Raw genomic sequence first — 20,566 nt, 5'->3', positions numbered from 1 at the left:
CTGTAGCACATTTCGTTGTTACTTGACAAATAATGTCTAATTGTAGACTAATTAGACTTAAAAGATTCAGCTCGTGATAATCAGTTAGACGGTGTAATTAGTTTTTTTTTCAACTGCATTTAATGCTTCATGCATGCGTTCAAAAATTCGATGTAACGGATACCGTAGAAACTTTTTTGGGAACTAAACACCCTCTAAATTCAAACTGGAGCGGTAACTTACCACCTCGTGAAAAGGTGTCCATCGCAAATCAACGGTTAGACTGACCCTGGTCGCTATGCTGGTGTTGGAGTCTGCTACTGAAATGGTGTGAAAGAAAAATATTGTTGGCTGGCTGATGGCTGAAGCCTGCTGCTAGAGTGGTGTGAGAGGAAAACACTGCTGTCTGGCTGGAGGCTGCTGGAGCAGAACACAACACAGGTCAGTTTCATTAAACAGTACCATCGCTCCAGTGATTATTTTTATTTTTAGCGCAAATCACGTTGCGACTCGAATCGTCTGCCGGACGTAGTAACCCTCGCACCGTTTCAATTTCCCTCCAAACTTTCCCCAAATCTGCAAATCCGCGCTCCCTCGCAGCCATTTCAACTTTCCCCGCACCGGCCCGGCCGTGCCCTCTTCTTCGCCGCCTCGGTTTCGCCTCCGCGCTCGCCGACGCCGAGGGAGAGCGGCGGAGTGTTGGGCGGGCGCCTACAGCTGGGCGGGTGACCTCGGGCCTCGCCGCCGTCCGGCGGCTGCTGGCGGCGCTCGGGAACCTCGCTCGCTGCTGCATTTTTGAACGGCGAGATGGTCATGGAGACCTCCCCGACGCAGTCGCCGGCGCGGACGCCGGGTAGGGCGGCAAGGCCGCGGCTGTTCATCAAGGAGATGGTCCTCCGCAACTTCAAGTCCTACGCCGGAGAGCAGCGCATCGGCCCTTTCCACAAGGTATCTCTCTCTCTCTCTCACTCCCACGACATATTTTATTTTAGATTTAGAAAACATAGGAGCAAACTTTGTATCGCTGTAATAAATTTACAGCAATATGTGCCTATGGCGATCCAAGTTACTTGTGCACTATCTGTTATAGCTTCAGTTTGCTGTCCTGCTCCGTGCCAATTTATGTCATTGTTTGCCAAATAAATTATAACATTGTAGTTGCTTATGGTTGCTGAATGGTGATCAATCCGCGAATCCCAGAAATCTCTGTGAAATTCCTGTAGCTAGGATCAGTTTATCCGTGTGTTGGCGTGCGTGGCTGTACTTCCAAACCCTAGTTTACTGTTGACAGTGTTGCCACTCTATCAAACTCTGTTTTACTTGTATTATTTTTTACTGCTAATCACATTTTTCTGTTTATGATACGTGTAACTAAATAGCATCTGTACATGCTGGAGGAGGGTTTTAATGTTGTTACTATTAATCCTGTATCTGAGAAAGTATCTATTTTAAGTTGTTATGACCAAACTCATGGTTTTGCTTTCACTTGCTTAGTGCCTCTACCTTTTGAAAGCTACGACGCTCAACTAAGCAATGTATCCTTAGTCCCTGCACAAAACTATAACAGTGCATATAAAAGAAGCAAACTCCAAACAGGATCTAAATGTAGGTTCACTAAAAAATACCAAACTTTCTGAGGATACATAATATTTTGGTTCTCAATCTTAATATGATTGGGTCCCTGATCATGTCCCCCGGTGACTTTGGGTCGGGTCATTTGATTCTTTTAGACAAACATGTAAGTAAAATATTTCTAGAGTGTGTTTGTGGGTGTTTGTAAGGCTCCTTTCTTCAATTAATGCAATGAATACACAGCTCTCCTGTGTGTTCGAGGGGAAAAACACACAATAGAAACAGTTGTATAGTCAAACCACAAACTAGCAGTAGCTCTTCCAGATACAAAAATTGTTTGCTAGCATCATGGATTAGTGCCCACGTTCAACAGGATCAACATCATTCCATTTTTTTTCTAGAAATTTGCTTCTTAAACAGTGATTAGAGACAAAACCAATTGAAGATAATTTCTTTTTCTTGGTTGCAGAGCTTCTCAGCTGTTGTTGGGCCCAATGGAAGTGGAAAGAGTAATGTCATTGATGCAATGCTCTTTGTGTTTGGGAAGCGTGCAAAGCAGGTTGGTGTTGTTGCTTGATGTTGAACTTTTATTTTATTTGATGGTTACCGCTACATTTATTATTTATGAAGTTGATCTCACTAGCAGTTTTTATGTTATTTGTTCTATGTCAACAAATTATATCGTTCGTTGCCTATCCAATTGTAGATTTGAGCATGCCAATCTAAGTTACCACAGCAATTTAAAATGTTGACAGTGATATCCTGGCATTTTCTATGGGTTTGTAACTTTGTACATGAGAAAAAAATTATCTCCTTAAGTATTATTCTAGAACCCAGCACATTGATACTTCAATAGTATTAATCCTCTGGTTGGAAAGTATTCTGTGTTTGTAGTTGACACTTTAGGGTCCTTGTCTATAGAAAGTATGTTCAATGCTTTCTCATTGGCTGTTACCTGTTTTCTCTATCAAGTTTACATAAACAATGCAAATTCACATATTTGCTCAGCAGTGATCTAATTCATATTTAGCTATTATTATAACTTGGATTAACCTATTGTCCTATCCATTTCCTTAGTTTTAGACTACTTCCAGTTACATATTTCATTCCTAACTAGTTATTCCATTAACTGCAGATGCGCTTAAACAAGGTCTCGGAGCTCATACACAATTCTTCCAATCATCAGAACCTGGATAGTGCTGGTGTTTCTGTCCATTTTCAAGAAATCATTGACCTGGTATTGTTTGAGGCTTGAATTGAGTATTCAGCATTTCTTATTTGTAGTGACATTATGCTTCTTGTTTCTCTGTAACAAACAGGATGATGGAAACTACAGAGCTGTAGATGGTAGCGACTTTATCATCACAAGAGTTGCTTTCCGTGACAACACTTCTAAATACTACATAAATGACCGTGCAAGCAATTTTACTGAAGTTACTAAATTGTTGAAGGGCAAGGGAGTTGACCTTGATAATAACCGCTTCCTCATCCTCCAGGTTTTGTGCGATTTTCACATGTACAAATGAATACCACAAACACTTCAAGTGTACTTTAGAGGTTACTGTGAGATTTGGTTTCATCACTTACATTTCCACCTGTGTCACATAGCTTCTTTGTTTAAGCCTGCATGAATTTATTGTGCAACTATAATGCACAATTCCAATTACATTTTCTGCTTCTATATAACTGCGTAACTTCTGATGTGGGCACCGTACAGGGTGAGGTTGAGCAAATATCCCTAATGAAACCAAAAGCTCAAGGTCCGCATGATGAGGGTTTTCTAGAATATCTTGAAGACATAATAGGGACGAACCAGTACGTTGAGAAAATTGAAGAAGCTAACAAGGAGTGAGTTCTGTAACAGATTATTAATGCTTCTTGTCGTAACTAGCGATTTCTATCTATTTTTCAATGTTTTAATTGCTTACTTTGTTATGAATCTATTAGACTTGAGGTGCTCAATGAAAAACGAACTGCATCAGTGCAGATGCTGAAATTGGCTGAGAAGGAAAGAGACAGTTTAGAGGTGCTGATCTGAGTGTTATTATTTCACTATCTTTGTCACTTAACAGTTGAACTAATGGAGTTATTTCCTGTAGAGTGCAAAAAATGAAGCTGAAGCATACATGCTGAAGGAACTTTCACTTTTGAAATGGCGAGAAAAGGCAACCAAGCTGGCTTGTGATGATGCTGAATCACGTGTTGCTCAGTGTCAAGAGAATGTGGCAGATCTGGAAAAGAATCTTGCCTATGAAAGGTTATTTTTTACAGATGGATAATGATTTTTCCTATGGGTTTCATATCCATTAGAGTGGCTATTTTTTACGCTGGTTCGCCAAACCTACCGCAACCCTCCTTTACCCGGGCTTGGGACCGGCTATGTTGAGACGACTCAAGAAAGTCTTCCAGTCAACACAGGCGGAGTTCTATAGAACAGCGATTCGCCCGGCAATGTTATACGGTGCTGAATATTGGCCTACAAAAAGGCGACATGTCCAGCAACTGAGTATAGCAGAGATGCATATGTTACGGTGGTTTTGCGGGCACACAAGGAGGGATAGAGTCCGGAACGAAGCTATTCGGGAAAGGGTAGGGGTGGCACCAATTGAGGAGAAACTTACCCAACATAGGTTGAGATGGTTTGGACATGTCCAACGGAGGCCTCCGGAGGCGCCGGTGCGTAGTGGGGTGCTAAAGCGTGTTGATAAGGTAAAGAGGGTTAGAGGTAGACCTAAACTGACTTGGGACGAGTTGGTTAAGAGAGACCTTAAAGATTGGGATATCTCTGAGGAGTTAGCTTTGGATAGGAGCGCTTGGAGACTAGCGATCAACGTGCCTGAACCTTGACCTTTGTGTCTTTTGGGTTTCATCTCTAGCCTACCCCAACTCGCTTGGGACAAAAGGCTATGTTGTTGTTGTTGTTGTTGGATAATGATTTTTCCTTTTACATTACATGGTTTCTGAGTAAGAAACTAAGCATACATTATAATCCAGGGAGAAGATTCAGCAGAATTCTGAGACTGTGAAGGAAATGGAGTCTATTTATAATAAACATGTCAAAAGGCAAGAGGTATTGTCTCAACTTACAGTTTCTGAAACCTGAACTATGATTGAATGAAGTTCATTTATTTCCTATGTTCTAAGGTTAGAGAAAACATGTTATTTGGTACACGAAGGCGCCTTTATTTTTATCTGTTCCTTTTATGTCTCTAGGACCTTGAGAATAACATGAAGTTCTGCAAGAATCAGTTTAAAGAGTTTGAGAGGAAAGATGTAAAATACAGGGAAGATTTAAAGCATCTTAAGCAGAAGATCAAGAAGCTGGAGGACAAAGTTCAAAAGGTAATACTTAAATAGTTTCAGTTGTAATTAATGGATTTGAAGCAAGAAACTATTGTTTCACCTACATTTCAATACAGGACATGTCAAAACGTGATGAATCGACAAAAGAGATGGAGGAATCATCCAATCTCATTCCGCAGCTGGAGGGAAAGATACCCAAATTGCAGGAGCAACTTAATGAAGAAGAGAAGTTGTTAGAGCAGATAAAAGAATCCTCTCGAGGTGAAGTTAACCTATGTTGTCCCTGCTCATTGAATTATTATGTGTGATAACCAATCCTGTCCCTTTTGTAATTACAGAGGAAACTGAGAAACTCCGTGCTGAACTTACTCAAGTAAGAACTGAACTTGAACCATGGGAAAATCAAATTATTGAGCATAAGGGAAGGTTAGATGTTGCATCTGCTGAGAAAGAGTTGATGAAACAAAAGGTTAGCCTTCTATACACCCCACACCATCTTTTTTACTAATTGGAAACAAGACGACCGTTATCAAGTCCTTCAATGTGCTTCACCTATTGTTAAGCCACTTGGCTGCCAGTTCACAGATATTTGATTCCTAATTATTTTTGCCGTTCCAACCTGGACTTACCTTGTCGGAGTCCAATAATGAACATGGTTCTCATGGCGTCGCGGTGGTGACTCGCCACACCTCCCCTTACCGCCGTAAGAACCATGATAAGGAATAAATTTAGAGTTTCTGGAACCCAAGAGTTCCAGAAACAAATCTACTTGGCCTCTTAGCTTGTTTCCTTGAGTCATTAATTAGATACAATTTTCCAGTTCTGGCTCCATTACATTTGAATTTATTGCCTGTTTTCAGCATGATGGAGCTCAAGCAGAATTAACTGATGCTCAAAACCAGATGGAAAGTATAAAAGAGAAAGTTAAAACAAAGGATGCATACATCGTGGAGCTTCAAGAGAAAATAGAGAAACACCAAGTTGAAGCATCTGAAGCTCGGAAAATTGAACAGGTAAGTCACTTCCAGCTTAATTTGAGCCATTTATTCCCTCCTGAAACCATTAAGTTTGGTCATAACTTATTTATGGTGTGTGCTGAGTCTCCTGTATGTATTGCTCGCAAATTTTATTGCAGGAATGCCAAAAACAGGAGGATTCACTGATCCCTATGGAACAAGCAGCAGGACAGAAAGTTGCAGAGATGAAAACCACAAGGGATTCTGAGAAGAATCAAAGCACTGCTCTGAAAGCAATTTTGCAAGCCAAGGAATCAAATGAAATACAAGGCATTTATGGCCGGCTAGGTGATCTTGGTGCAATTGATGGTAAGATGTACTCTCTCTCTCTCCCTCGTCTCTACCCCCAAAATAAATGATGTCCTATAATGTGCTTCGTGTGACATCTATAGGTTTGATGGTTATTACCAGCAAATTCGTAATAAATAATAATTTCTGTGAAATTAAACTCTATAAGTTCTTTCCATACATGGTACGTTAAAATGTAATGTCTTGCTCTTCAATTTTGACCAATCTCTGTGCTTCATTTTACGAATCTGTGAGTAAAATTTGCTTACCCCTGTTTAAAATGAGATGGAATGGGCTTTTGACCCAATGCCTTGCATCCAAACAGACCCCAGTGGTGGAATGCTTTTACTCCAAGATGAATGTGTTATGTACGGTTTTTGGTCCACACTTCTACAGTATGCTAGATGACACTGATTTTGGTAAAATAATTAAGCACAAGTATCTGTGATTTGTTTTTACAGTGTCAAGGCCAGTGCTTGCTTGTTTCTTGATATCAGTGCACTAAGCCCACACTTATGTCTTTTTTTGAACGTAGTAAGCCCACACTCATGTCTTCCGGACTGACTTAACTCCCAAGCTCAGTTTTATCATGAGTTCATAAAATCCCGGCCACCAAGATCTAGGAGATAATTGTATTTCCTATAATCTGATTGTGTCATTATGTAATTATACAGTGTCTTAATTTATTAGCAACTGTGCTCTGCAGCGAAATATGATGTGGCCATATCAACAGCAGCTCCAGCTGGGCTTAACTATATTGTTGTCGAAACAATAAATTCGGCCCAAGCTTGTATCGAGTTGCTACGCAGAAGGAACCGCCAGGAAACTGTAACTTGTTTGATCCTGGTAAGGCTCAATTTCTTTCTTTTTCATTTGTGTTATTTTGATTCAAATTTTAGAATTTTGATTCATTGTTGTAATTGAACCCCTATATTTTACAGGAAAAACAAACACACCTTCTCCATAAAATTAAAGAGAAAGTAAAAACACCTGAAGGAGTTCCACGCCTCTTTGATCTGGTAAAGGTTAAAGATGAGAAGCTGAAGTTAGCTTTCTTCCATGTCTTGGGGAATACTGTTGTTGCAAACGATATTGATCAGGTTGGTCCATGAATTTTTATAATTCTGCTGTTTCACCTCAAGTAGCAGCTTGTAATTGTTATTTGCGCTGCTATCTTTCACAAAAGTATGCATCTGGCTCCCTTATAAATTCAAGGGAATTGTTATTAAATGCATCCTATTCTATTTCCAAGCAGTGATTGCAGCTTCTGCTGCTAATGTTTTGAAAACAGCGACAATAAATATCTGTGTTTGTCAGGCTTCACGAATTGCTTATGGTGCACCAGCGGAATTCCGTCGGGTAGTTACCCTGGTTGGTGAAGTTTTTGAGAAGTCTGGTACCATGAGTGGTGGGGGTAAAAAGGTACAACGTGGCATGATGGGAACAGCTATCCAAGAAAGCATTTCGGAAGATGCTATTAAAAAAGCTGAAAATGAACTTAACAACCTAGTTGACAAACTCAACATGTTGCGTGAAAAAATGAGTGATGCCAAAAAACACTATCGGTCCATGGAAGAAGCTAAATCCCGTCTTGAAATGGAACTGGCAAAAGCTAAAAAGGAGGTATGCAAACGAGCAGTGTTCTGTGTGCCTTCAAGTTGGTTGTATCTGGAACCTTGTTCTGATTATTTATATGCATATGTTTTCTTTTTTAAAATAGGTTGAGAGTATGAATGCACAGTACATTTACAATGAAAAGCGACTAGATTCCCTGAAAGCTGCTTCACAACCCAAAGCTGATGAGGTTCGCAGAATGAAGGAGCTGGATGCCATCATATCAAGTGAGCAAGTTGAACTAAATAGACTCACAAAGTGCTCGAGCAAACTTAAAGATCAGGCAAGTGCCTATACATAGCTTATAAGTATCATTTCTACTTCCAGACCATATTTCCCTGTCATTTGCATTAACTTTGCTCTAGTGTGATCATATGCTAAAAGAAGCCAACTGTCCAAGTTCAGAACTTTTCTTTTTGAAATCTTTGATAATTTATCTACCGGTATTTTTGTATTTACCTGAACTTGCTGATGGAGTCTTCCTTTCCCACCTTAACTTTGTCGCCACAATTATATCAGGCTTCAGAACTCCAACATAAAATTGAAAATGCCGGGGGACAGGTGCTGAAGGACCAGAAGACAAAAGTTGCCAACATCCAATCTGTAAGCATATGGATTTCTGCTTGTATCTGTTTCCTTGTTTTGGTAGTCTGTTTTTATGGTTTCATTTTCCAAATATCAGGAACTTGACAAAACAAGCTCAGAAATCAACCGACACAAAGTTAAAATAACTTCAGGTGAGAAATTGGTGAAAAAGTTAGCCAAGACTATTGAGGAGTCCAAGATAGACACAGAAAAACTTCTTGCTGAAAAGGAGAAGATGATGTCTATTTTCAAAGAAATTGAGAAGAAAGCTTTTGTGGTTCAAGAAGAGTATAAGAAAACACAGGAGGTATTTGTTCAGTTGTATTGCAGTCTAGGCTGGGCCCTGAGGATGTATTTGCACTTTATGATCACATTTTTTTTAATTTCTTTTATCTTTTAGATGATAGACAACCATAAGGATGAGCTTGACAAAACTAAGGAAGAATACACCAAACTAAAGAAAGCACTGGATGAACTGAGAGCCTCAGAGGTATGTAATGTACACCCAGTGTTAGGATCTCAATTAATTCTAGGATATCACTTAATTCTGCTGTATTGTTTCTTTCCACAACCTTATCCAATCCCTTTTGCTATAAAAACAGGTTGATGCTGAGTACAAATTGCAAGATACAAAAAAACTTGCCAAGGAATGGGAAATGAAGGTGAAAGCATTCAGGAAAAGACTTGATGACATTCAGACAAATCTTGCTAAACACATGGATCAGTATGTACAAATGCTATTGTTTTCTGTAACTTGTGACTTGTATGTTCTCTGTACTAATTTTTGCCTTTTCAGGATCCAAAAGGATGCTATTGATCCTGAGAAACTTAAAGTGACTCTATGTGATGAACAACTCAATGATACATGTGACATGAAAAGGGCAATGGAGATGGTGGCGTTGTTGGAAGCTCAGCTTAAAGACTTGAGCCCAAACCTGGATTCCATAGCAGAGTATGAATGCATGAGATACTGTTGACAAAACATTTTTTATCAATGATTTCATTATTTCTCCTTGCTGAACCAGGTACCGCACAAAGGCTCGTTTATACAGCGAACGTGTTGATGAGCTAAACGCTACCACTAAGGAACGGGATGATCTTAAAAAGCTGTACGATGGGTTAAGGAAGAGAAGGCATGCATTTCCCCCCCTTAATTTTACTTTGAGGGCCCTTGAATTTCATTGGTTACGTTTGCCAATCTGTGTTTCTGACCTGCATTGTATATTACTTCAGGTTAGATGAGTTCATGGTTGGATTCAACATAATATCTTTGAAACTGAAGGAGATGTACCAGGTACTGAATACCTATAGCATCCTAGCACCTGCACCTCTTTTTTACCTTATGCGTGCACATACAATAAGGTACAAACATAAGTAATGCAATGAGATTAAGCTTTGCTCAGCCCTTTTCAATTAAATCTAATATTTTTTTTCATTTTTTTAATGTTAAGGGATGGGGTGGGAAAATAATCAAATCTTGAATTCATAATCTCATTTGCCATATGTCTGAAACAACAATTCTGAACAAAAGAAATCTACACGGAGGTGATCAAAGGGGAGAGAATAGGAGAGCCTGGCGACTTAAGCAGACAATTTTGACAAGGCTGTGCTAGTTGTATTGGTTTTATCTTATGGGGGTGTTGCACTTGTTGAAATGATTTTTTTGCAAAATATGGTGTCAAAATAACTCCCAACTCCTTTCGGTTTCAGATGATTACTCTTGGAGGTGATGCTGAATTGGAACTTGTTGATTCCTTGGACCCATTCTCAGAAGGTGTTGTTTTCAGTGTGAGGCCTCCAAAGAAAAGCTGGAAAAATATTGCCAATCTATCTGGTGGTGAGAAGGTATTTTCCATTCTTGTAGCTCTGTCAGAATGTTCTGTTAGTTTGAAAACTTTGAATGGGCAAAGATGGCACCCTGAAGTTATTGTCCCAAGTTGCCGTTTTCACATAATTTTGCCATTTCAGACTGAGTCAACTTGATACATAACTTTGTTTCCCGATTATTTATAAAAATGAGTTCTGCCAATCATGTTCTAAGTGAAATTTGTTAGTATATTGTAAGATATCAGAAACATTGCCAGCATTACTTACAGATCTCTGTCTATTTTCGTATAGTGAATTGCTGTCGTATAAATTCCAGATACAAGCCAATAACTGTAGTCCTTGCTTTGGAGCCTAGAAAGTGATATTGATGCTGATCTTGTTGCTCAAGTTAGTCCCATTCTAGGATAATGCAAACCATAATTGTTCTAGGCAAATACTACCTACTAACATCTGTAGTGGGATTTGCTAATACAAGCTGTTTGGCTTCGCTTGTTTGCCACTGCGGCTGCAGCATCTGCTAGAATCAACACGCTAGCTGGTGCTCAGCACAGCCACAAGAGAGGCAGCGGAACAGCTCGTACTTAAAATGGCAGTATCATTCTTTATATTTGAAATAACATCACGACTAAAAAATCAGAGTGTTTATACTTAAATATGGGAAAATCAATACTATCTGTAGTGAGCTATTTATCAATGGAACACATTAGGTAAGGTTATGCCCAGATATAAACATCCCATCTCCGCTGACTGTTTCACCATCACTGATAATTGCCTTGTCAACAATTATTCATGTTAGTTGCATGTGATTTTAATCTGTATGCATACATGATAAAATGTCAAGGATAAAGGTAAATCCTTTGCATCCACTTTTTCCATTCCATTGGCAAATTTTAAGAACTAATTGACATTTAACATAGACTGGATGTGTTGATGATTGGGCCATTCACTTCTACCAACCTAACTAAGCAGCCTGAACTTCTTACTCCCAATTTTTGTCATGTCTATTACTTGAAATTCTAACACAATGTCTGGAGTAGTACTGTTTTTGAAGTGCCTATCATCTTGCAGACACTTAGTTCGCTGGCCCTGGTGTTTGCCCTTCACCACTATAAACCTACTCCCTTATATGTTATGGATGAGATTGACGCTGCGTTGGGTAAGTCTTGCAACCTTTCTCTTTACTAATACTGTGTCATTCTGAGTGATTGATGCATTTGTCTCCTATAGACTTTAAGAATGTATCAATTGTGGGACACTATGTGAAAGATAGGACAAAAGATGCCCAGTTCATCATTATAAGGTACTTACCCAGCAACTCAGTTCTCAATTTTTTCTCTTGTCAATGTTTCACACCGCTTCTAGAAAAGTAGTTGTACAAACGTTCATCTGTCTCTGATATAGGCAGGTGGCACGGAAGCAAAGTGAAACTTACATTTGCACTACGCTACCGGTAGTGTTAACACACATGTAATATCTGAAACTCTATTTTGCAGTCTGAGAAACAACATGTTTGAGCTAGCCGACAGGTTGGTTGGTATTTACAAGACAGACAATTGCACCAAGAGTATAACAATCAACCCTGGGAGCTTTGCCGAGAGCATGGAGGCAGTGTAGTGTGTAATGTTGTGCTCTGCGAGCTTCACCTTCCAGTGCCCTCGTGGAACCGAGGTTCCGTTGGCATTTTGATGTGGCGTGCGGTTTGCGAAGTTCAATGCTATGTAAAGTTACGATCCAGACTTTTCGATCACCTGAGATGTGTATATATGTATTCGTATGCTCGAAACGGGACTAAGGAGTGGAATAACTGCTAAGTTGCTAACCTATTCAAGCATTTCGTTATTCACACAGGGACACAGCTCATTTTCTCCCACGTTTGTTTTGCTCCTAATATTTATGAAATCTCGACACCTGGTTTTGAGCATGGTTCCGATGATGCTTGGTTCTGTTTTGCTTCTAATACTGTTTGTGAGCTGTGGCCTTGTAGCCGCAACTTTGAAACTTTAAGCCTTTGTTGTAGTAAGTCTTTAAATGATTTTTATCTTACATTTGTCAATAAAAATTATTGGAAAATCTGTTAGAAGGTGCCTGTTGAAACTCGGTGTCTAAAACAAATGGAAATTTTTTGTTTGTACCACGATTGGTGCTTATTCCATTTATACATTAGCTCTTGCCAGTTATACATTAGCCCATTTATAATGTTTTCAAAATTTCTTATAATATTTAAACCGTGTTTTTCTTTCAGTGGTAGGTGATATACCAGTTGATAGCGAGACATATATGGTGATTTCATTCAATTTTAGTATCCTGTTTCCAAAAAAATTACATGTTCTACTAACTACTTTGTGTTATTTTATATAAATAAAAGGAAAAGGTTTAGTTTACACATTCGAACTATTGTAGAAGTCCGATTTTTAACTACAAAGTCGGATAACAAAAGCTCTCCGATTGTTGAAACAGGGCGAATTTAGCCCCTTAGATGCTTTAGAAGGTGGTTCTACATTTTCTAAAAACTAAAAATATTCAAATTAAATTAAAAATTCATAAGTAATTGTCTGGTACCATAATACGGGGCATCCTAATCTAGGGATTAAAACGCCCTAAAAAACGCAAAACACAATTAAGTGATCGGTCCAAAGCACCCGCAAATATCCTCTCTCTCTCACTAACGACACCAACCGCCTCGACGGATGCTACAGCCATGGTGAGCTAAGCCGAGCCGTCTTCCTTCGATCCGAAGGGGAAGAAGGACTACTCGACGCCCAAATCCTCTCCAAGATCCAAAAAGGCCCAATATGCACTCAGCCCACGGCCCAACACCGAAGCACGGCCCATCCGAGGCCTCCCCGCCGAAGCCTCGGACAACGCGCTATATCTCTGCCTCGCCCGAGGGTAGGAGACCTACCCTCGGAGAGCCAACGGACTCCGCCTCGCTCGAGGCCCCCTCAACCGAGCCCGTCCCCACCCCCCCGCGGGGCCTCGGTTCGGGGGAAACTCCGCCTCGGTCGAGGCTACCCCTCGACAGACAGGGACTGCAACCCACCCGCTCGACCGACAGACGCATTTAGTACCAACTACTCCACCGCAGAGCGCGGGAGTCAAATGACGTCAGCAGCCACGTCGCACAACGGACATGACCGGAGTCCCGTCCGCCAACTTCGGTCACTGTGCCGCCATCCCCGGCGCTGCGCGGACCTGCGGCGCGCTATGCGGACATGCCTGGCACAGCTCCCGCCACTGTACTGCCAACTCCCGTGTACTTCTTCCTCTGCAGGACCCTCGGCGAGCATGGGAGCAACCCTCGGACGTTGTACGACCCTTGACCAGAGCAAGACCGTCGTCAGCAGGACCCTCGGCGCTCCGCCCGGGACAGACGCGGAGGACGGTACGCCTTACGGAAATAGCCACGCCGTCCCCTGGAGCCACAGGACGCGCGGCACATTCCACGCATGGTTAAAGGCCCCCAAGGATGACGGCCACGCACAGTGCCATGCTTCACAGTGTACCGCAACAGCAACCACCCACTGCTCCCCCCCCGATTCGGGGAGAAGATGACGACTTCAGTGATCACCCTGTGCATGTAACCGCCCCTCCTTGAGCCTATAAAAGGAGGAGGCGGGCTCCTTCCCAAAAACACGCAGAACACAAGAACTCCCACTCACACACGCACACCCGCTCGCTTGAGCTCGATATTGGCACTCGCCTCCATCAGACTTAGCGTACGCAAATACTTGGGAGCCTCTCTCCCTCTCTCGCTAAGCTTGTAACCCCCTACTATAAGCACCCCGGTGCAAGATAATACAGTACTCGCACACCCTGCTGGATGTACGGCCCCGTTGGCCGGAATCAGGATACATCTTGTGATATTGTGTTATCTCTTGCATCAACCATCTGTAGACTGGGACACGCAGCATCATCACTAGTTGGTGCTAGACCGCGAGGTCCGGACACCGACAGTAATTCATTTTAGATAAAAAATATGAAAGCGGTGTCAAAGGTTTTCTAAAAATGTAACCCATCTATTGGCATGATACTTTTTAGTTATTTGGATTATTTTTTTTATTTTCATAATATTTAGTTGCTTGTAGTTATGTCTATTATTTTTGAATAAGAAACCTTCCAATAGAGCAATAATAGATATGTTACTTTTTTTTCAAAAAAAGTATTAGTTTCATATTTTTCTAATTTAAAATTATTTATATTTGATTTTTAGAACTAATTAGAATTCTTTCTTTTTAAAAATACAAAATCACCTTGAAAACCACCCAAGGGCTAAATTTGCCTGGTTTTAACAATTGAATGGCCTATGTTATCCAATTTTGTAATTAAATTTTGAATTTCTACAATAGTTCGAAAGTGTAATTCAGACTTTCCCTAAACAAAAGGCACACATTTTACCCGCGCTCTACCCACGGGTGAAATTTTATACCCATACTAATACCAGCGGATACAATTTCATACACATACCCTCACCCGTCGGGTGGGGTACTCGCATCCCCGGGTAAAATTGTCATCCTTATTTATTATGATAACTATGTGATGCTACTCGTCATTGAAAGTCTAACATGACGCGAATGAATGCATCTTAGTACACGCTGTTGAAGGGTTCTTAAAATCGGCCGCAACTGCGAAAGGAGAATCAAATCAAATACAATGACGTGCTATAACATGACGCTGATTGCGCTGGGCATAAGAGCAGTAGAAAAATATTATTCCCGCTTTGGGAGAAAACAATTTACAGTACTTGTCTATCGAGATATGAAAAGAATAGTTATTAAAATTATAATCTCTATGTATACTAATAGCTATACTTGCCTAAGATGGAGGGTGGGCTCGGAATAAAAAATTTAGATACATAAAATTATTGTTTGTTTCTCAAATTTGTTCATAAGCTCCATCTCTCGGATCCCTTTCCATGGCGCAACTGGATTCTCCAATTGTAACCTTGGGATGGTCTCCCTGATGACTCCTACTCCAACATCTTGTGGTTGCCGAACTCTAGCGATACCGTGCGCTTACCCGCGTTCTTGTGAGTAATGGCATCTCCACCTCTTTCTGATTTGACGATTAGCTTCCTAATGGTCCGTTTTACCTTCGTTTCCCAGCTCTCCTCTCCCATGTGGTTCACCCTATTACTCTGTACGTCTTCTGCTCTTCAACTACCCCTAAACCTCAAGCTTTGACCATGGCTCAGTACTGTGTGGCTAGCCTTGAACTCACCTCCCTGAGGAAGCTCATTGCTGGCCTAACTCTCTCCGCTAAGACAGATGCACGTGTCATAACCTAGGATCACAAAGATGCGACCTTTTCTTCTTCTCCTTACAAGTGCCTAAGTGCAACTAGGGAGCTCGATGCCAATGGTGAGCGTATCTGAGTGACAAAGATTCCATCCAAGGTGAAGTTCTTCACTTGGCTGTTCTGCAATGACTGGCTGCCGACTCGAGCCAACCTTCTCTACAAGACTACAAGCACATTCTGCGTGACAAAGATGCATCATGCCATTCCTGCTTGGGCCCGACTGAATCTGCAATGCATCTTTTCTACAAGTGCCGCAATGCCCAAGATGTTTGGTCGGCGCTCTCCATTGTGACTACGGGCCCTACCACCACCTCTCCATGGACGTGTCACTACCCCCAGCACCTTCCGACTGACATATGAGATGATATACTTCTAACTATCCTTTACCATATCTGGAACCGCCATAATGACGTAATGTTCAGATCCCTACAACTGCAAGCCGGTACGGAAGCGACTCTCCAGCTGATTGCGACCGACATTCACAAATGGTTGCACTGCTTCCTTGAACCTGCCCTTAAACTTTCTTCAAAAAACTGCCCTTAAACTCCACCTATGTACCTGACTGCTCTCCCCTGTAAACTCTTTGGCCCTGTGCCCAATTTTCTTAGATCGATGAAGCAACTCGTGCCCCCTCCCCCCTCCCATATTCTCGAAAAAAACAGGAGCACTGCAAAATGCACTATATATATTTAAATAATAACAATGCAGAACAACTTGGGGGCTCCTATACATCTTATGGAAGATGGTTAAGCAAATCATCTATAAAATCTATTAAGGCCCAGTTGATGTTGAACTAGTATTTTGAAAATAATGAAATAATATTTTGAAAATGTTGAAACTCAAAACTTTAACCACTTTCTTCTCCGGCGGCGGCGGCGGCGCGCAGTTGGCAGCGGTCAGGGCGGTAGCAGGTGCACGGGAGGGAAGGAGGCACGGGAGGGTTATGGACCGGCTAGATCCAATGGTTATAGATGATTGCATGAATTTTAAATAATGGAAGGTGGAGAATGAAAAATTTTCCAAAAGATATATAGGATCGGCAGAACAGCCTAGACAACGATATTGGGCCGTTTTCGTGACCGGACTAGTACTACCTGGCCCACAATTGACAAGCGCACACGGCCCACCATCCACTTCGGCACTTGCTGTGCCGCGTCAGGACCGCGCCATGGCCGCTCCAGTTGCGTGCACGCTCCCCCAAAGAGCTGAGGAGCTCTGAGCTCCCAATTTACTCCGCCATGCCAGCAACGGCAGCGGTAGCCCGGAGCCGCATTTACTCTCTCCCCCATCCACCCACCAACGAACCCAAAACCAGTCTCCCTCCTGGCCTCGCTCCTCTATATACACATGCCACAGAGCCGCACTGCAGCCTGCACACGCACTCACACAGTCACACTCACTGGCCACCGCTCAGCCTCAGCTAGCTCTCCGGCGAGCCACCGCCCCCCTCTCCCCTTCCGTCCAATGGCGGCAGCCGCGGCCCTCCTGCTGCTCCTGGCCCTCGGTGGCGCGGCGGCGCAGGTGTTCCCGCCGTGGAACGGCACGTTCCCCGGGTTCGGGCCCGGGATAAGCGGCGGGGGCACGGGCGCGGCGGCGGGGGCGACGGGCGTGCCGGCGATGTTCGTGTTCGGGGACTCGCTGACGGATAACGGCAACAACAACGACCTGCAGTCGCTTGCCAAGGCCAACTACCCGCCCTATGGCATCGACTTCGCCGGCGGGCCCACCGGCCGCTTCTCCAACGGCTACACCATGGTCGACGAGATCGGTACGCGCCTCCTGCCGCCGGTGCATGCATACATGCTACTACTTCCCTCTCTGGTCTCAAGCTACTTTGCTCATTGTGTGGAGACCTTGTTCATCTTTTATTACAACACTGCGAACAACTAGTTCAGGGAAGATTTGCGCGATGCTGCGAGCAACTGAACGAAGAAAGATTTAAGCAAGGATACACACTAGTGCTATAAAACTTGGTGTATGTGTCGGGTAAGGGCTAAGGCAAAATGTTTTTACAGTTGTCTTGAAATACTGAAAAGGAATTCCTCCTAGCTATAATGACAGTGCAATGTCATAATTGGGTTACTTGAGCTGGTGCGACATTGTTGTTGTTTTCAGGAGTAGAAGTCTAGAAGATGAAGCAAAGTGGTATATTGCAAATACTTTGTTTTAGTAGAAATGCAAATGCTATTTCCAGAACATCTTAAAATATCTCCCCTCTCTATAAAAAAAAGAAACAGAGTCCAGTAGAATATAGTGAGCACTGTTCCGAGTTGAAATATATATATATATATATATATATATATATATATAAGTTAACAATTATTTTTTTATCACTATAAATTTAGGCCTTTGACGGCCAAGGATGACACCTGAGTACTTGACACATAAGAGCAAATTCTTGCTATTAGGTAGCATGTACAGAGGGCAACCCATTTTGTATGGCAGAACAGAAACATTTCTCCAATTTATTACTACACACCAACCCCTGAGCTCACTATTTGTTGAGTAGAACTATAGAACCTATGCTAGAAGTTTAGTAGTACCTCTGAAGAAATTTCCTCAAAAGCAGGTATTCGAGGTTAGACTGTTTGCGTATACACACATTTTTCAGGAAACTAGCTAGAAGTACATAAATTCCACAAGTTTCCAACTCTTTGGCAACTATTCGATATACCATATACGCTCATTGCCTCAAATGTTAGGCCCTCTCCTTGGTATACTGGAAGGAGCAATAGTGCAACTGATTTTACAACACGGAATGCCACACTGAAGCCTACGTTTGTTAGCTTAATTTAAGCATGGAGATCTAGTGTAGTAGTGGTTCGTGTGGTCCACACTCCACACACTGATCTGAATTGATTGATCAACGAGGAACGAGCTTGTCCAAGCCGCAGTAAATTGCCTCCACCGACCTCTTGCCTGTTGCATTGCATGCAGATGCACATGAGAGAGAGAGAGAGAGAGAGGTGTTTTCTGTTGAGCAGTGGTGGTACGCTCATATTTTTCCCGGGTGACATAACGCTGCTGCCCCTCTCGCTATTGACCCCCCTCTCACATGCATGCGCTAGACACGGTAGCTTGAATTCGGCGGGTCATTCTGTACCAGCTGCCGTGCGCGGTGGCATCAATGTGTCCATGTGACCCTACGCCGGCACGAAGTGAATGCGTGCGTAGTGCTAGAACATGGCGTCCTGAACGATTCGTACCCTCACCAAGAATCTACCAGCAACAAGGGCTCTCACGCAACATCATATCCCTGCAAATCAGGAGCCAAATCTCCGTAATCCGTATAGTTGCGCGTTTATTACCTACTAATAGTAGTTACCTGATCCAATGATTCAATAAATTAGCAGTTTTTTTCCCGCAATATTTCAAGAAAATTTTTGAGACACAGATGATGAATGATCAGGAGAGGAAAGTTAAGTTGATTCTTCCATGCATGCATGCATGATTCATCTATATATCCTCTTCAGCTCAACTCCTGGGCCTGCCGCTGCTGCCGTCGCACCCGGACGCCTCGTCGGCGGACGCGGCCCTCCGCGGCGTGAACTTCGCCTCCGCGGCGGCGGGGATCCTGGACAACACGGGCCAGAACTTCGTGGGGCGCATCCCGTTCAACCAGCAGATCAAGAACTTCGAGCAGACGCTGGGCCAGCTGAGCCGCAAGCTGGGCGGCGCGTCCAGGCTGGCGCCGACGCTGGCGCGGAGCATCTTCTACGTCGGGATGGGGAGCAACGACTACCTGAACAACTACCTGATGCCCAACTACAACACCCGCAACGAGTACAACGGCGACCAGTACTCCACGCTGCTGGTGCAGCAGTACGCCAGGCAGCTGAACACGCTCTACAACCTGGGCGCCCGCAGGTTCGTCATCGCCGGCGTGGGGTCGATGGCGTGCATCCCCAACATGCGCGCGCGGAGCCCCATGAACGTGTGCTCGCCGGACGTCGACGACCTCATCATCCCCTTCAACAACAAGGTGAAGGCCATGGTGAACAACCTCAACGCCAACCGCCCCAACGCTAAGTTCATCTACGTCGACAACTACGCCATGATCTCCGAGATCCTCCGCAACCCATGGTCCTACGGTACGTAGCTAGTACAACGATCGACCGGCCACTGGAGGTTGTTCATGGAACAATCATTCATGGTGTGCGTGCAGGGTTCAGCGTGGTCGACCGCGGGTGCTGCGGCATCGGGAGGAACCGGGGGATGATCACCTGCCTGCCGTTCCTGCGGCCGTGCCTGAACCGCAACACCTACATCTTCTGGGACGCCTTCCACCCGACGGAGCGGGTGAACGTGCTGCTCGGCAGGGCGGCGTTCAACGGTGGCAACGACGTCGTCTACCCCATGAACATCCAGCAGCTCGCCGCATGGCAGCCGTAGTAGGACGGCGAGGACGCACGGCCCCCTGTCAATGCAAGTTGCCGTCGATCAATGCATGATTTTTGAAGCAGTAGTGTGTGTGTGGTGTGTACACGATCACGGTCATGAGTAGGAGGGAGCTGAACCGAGTTATTATGAGTGCTGTCCAGTGTCCTGTTATTTGGGTTAGAATCGTGTCTGCTGTTTTTGGTCACTACTCGGTGTTCGCTTAATTATTAGTAGTACTACCTACCTGTGTCCTGAATCAGAGATATCACTATATCAGTGGAGTTTATTTTGTTGTTTGGTGTGGTCTATTATCTCCATGTTCTCGCCAGTTTAATGATATAGAGCTGTACACTGTACTACCTTGAAGGTGATCGGGTGCTCTAGCCTAAGAGGGGGAGGGGGTGAATTAGACACTAATAAAAATTTAGACCTATGGCTCCAACTAGTTTGCACAAAGCTTAAACTAAAACAAGCTATCTAGATGTGCAACTAGGTTGTTCTAGTGTAAAACCCCTATCCCAAAAGAGTTTAGCAACCTATAGCCTTTCCTATCAAGAAACTATTCTATGAAAGTAAAGTCATACAAATTACTAGAATGAAATGCGGAAGCTTAAAGAGCGGGATAGGAGATAGCAAACTCTTGACGCGGGTGTTTATCCCGTGGTTCGGTTAGCCACAAAGGCACACCTACATCCACGTTGTTGTAG

The 20,566-nt window shown here is 43.2% G+C and overlaps 2 protein-coding genes across 2 annotated transcripts; both read left to right on the top strand.

Annotated features, from left to right (window-relative positions):
* The first annotated feature begins 540 nt into the window (after positions 1 to 540).
* On the top strand, positions 541 to 12,099 carry LOC120665431 (structural maintenance of chromosomes protein 4-like). Its single transcript, XM_039945000.1, has 28 exons — positions 541 to 927; positions 2,021 to 2,110; positions 2,687 to 2,788; positions 2,871 to 3,047; positions 3,269 to 3,399; positions 3,499 to 3,577; positions 3,651 to 3,808; positions 4,546 to 4,621; positions 4,765 to 4,893; positions 4,971 to 5,115; positions 5,193 to 5,323; positions 5,715 to 5,867; positions 5,990 to 6,179; positions 6,865 to 7,004; positions 7,100 to 7,258; positions 7,476 to 7,781; positions 7,879 to 8,055; positions 8,292 to 8,375; positions 8,455 to 8,664; positions 8,758 to 8,847; positions 8,960 to 9,081; positions 9,154 to 9,309; positions 9,383 to 9,490; positions 9,591 to 9,651; positions 10,068 to 10,202; positions 11,253 to 11,340; positions 11,412 to 11,484; positions 11,678 to 12,099. The coding sequence occupies exons 1-28, from the start codon at positions 787 to 789 to the stop codon at positions 11,796 to 11,798; spliced, it is 3,732 nt and encodes a 1,243-aa protein (XP_039800934.1). The 5' UTR covers positions 541 to 786; the 3' UTR covers positions 11,799 to 12,099.
* Positions 12,100 to 16,840: 4,741 nt separating this feature from the next.
* On the top strand, positions 16,841 to 20,196 carry LOC120665432 (GDSL esterase/lipase At1g71691-like). Its single transcript, XM_039945001.1, has 3 exons — positions 16,841 to 17,247; positions 18,953 to 19,570; positions 19,645 to 20,196. Exons 1-3 carry the CDS (start codon positions 16,944 to 16,946, stop codon positions 19,869 to 19,871), a joined length of 1,149 nt encoding a protein of 382 aa, XP_039800935.1. The 5' UTR covers positions 16,841 to 16,943; the 3' UTR covers positions 19,872 to 20,196.
* Positions 20,197 to 20,566: the final 370 nt, after the last annotated feature.

Source organism: Panicum virgatum, chromosome 3N, assembly GCF_016808335.1.
Source record: "Panicum virgatum strain AP13 chromosome 3N, P.virgatum_v5, whole genome shotgun sequence".
Classification (NCBI taxonomy): domain Eukaryota; kingdom Viridiplantae; phylum Streptophyta; class Magnoliopsida; order Poales; family Poaceae; genus Panicum; species Panicum virgatum.
Note: the sequence above shows the minus strand (reverse complement) of the source record. Positions and strands in the feature narration are given on the sequence as shown.

Excerpts from the sequence above, each read along its gene's own strand:
- LOC120665431 (XM_039945000.1), top strand. The coding sequence starts at position 787 with ATGGTCATGGAGACCTCCCCGACGCAGTCGCCGGCGCGGACGCCGGGT. Across the intron at positions 7,259-7,475 it reads TTGCAAACGATATTGATCAG|GCTTCACGAATTGCTTATGG; the intron begins GTTGGTCCATGA and ends TGTGTTTGTCAG. Across the intron at positions 9,652-10,067 it reads AACTGAAGGAGATGTACCAG|ATGATTACTCTTGGAGGTGA; the intron begins GTACTGAATACC and ends TTTCGGTTTCAG.
- LOC120665432 (XM_039945001.1), top strand. The coding sequence starts at position 16,944 with ATGGCGGCAGCCGCGGCCCTCCTGCTGCTCCTGGCCCTCGGTGGCGCG. Across the intron at positions 17,248-18,952 it reads CACCATGGTCGACGAGATCG|CTCAACTCCTGGGCCTGCCG; the intron begins GTACGCGCCTCC and ends TATCCTCTTCAG. Across the intron at positions 19,571-19,644 it reads CCGCAACCCATGGTCCTACG|GGTTCAGCGTGGTCGACCGC; the intron begins GTACGTAGCTAG and ends GTGTGCGTGCAG.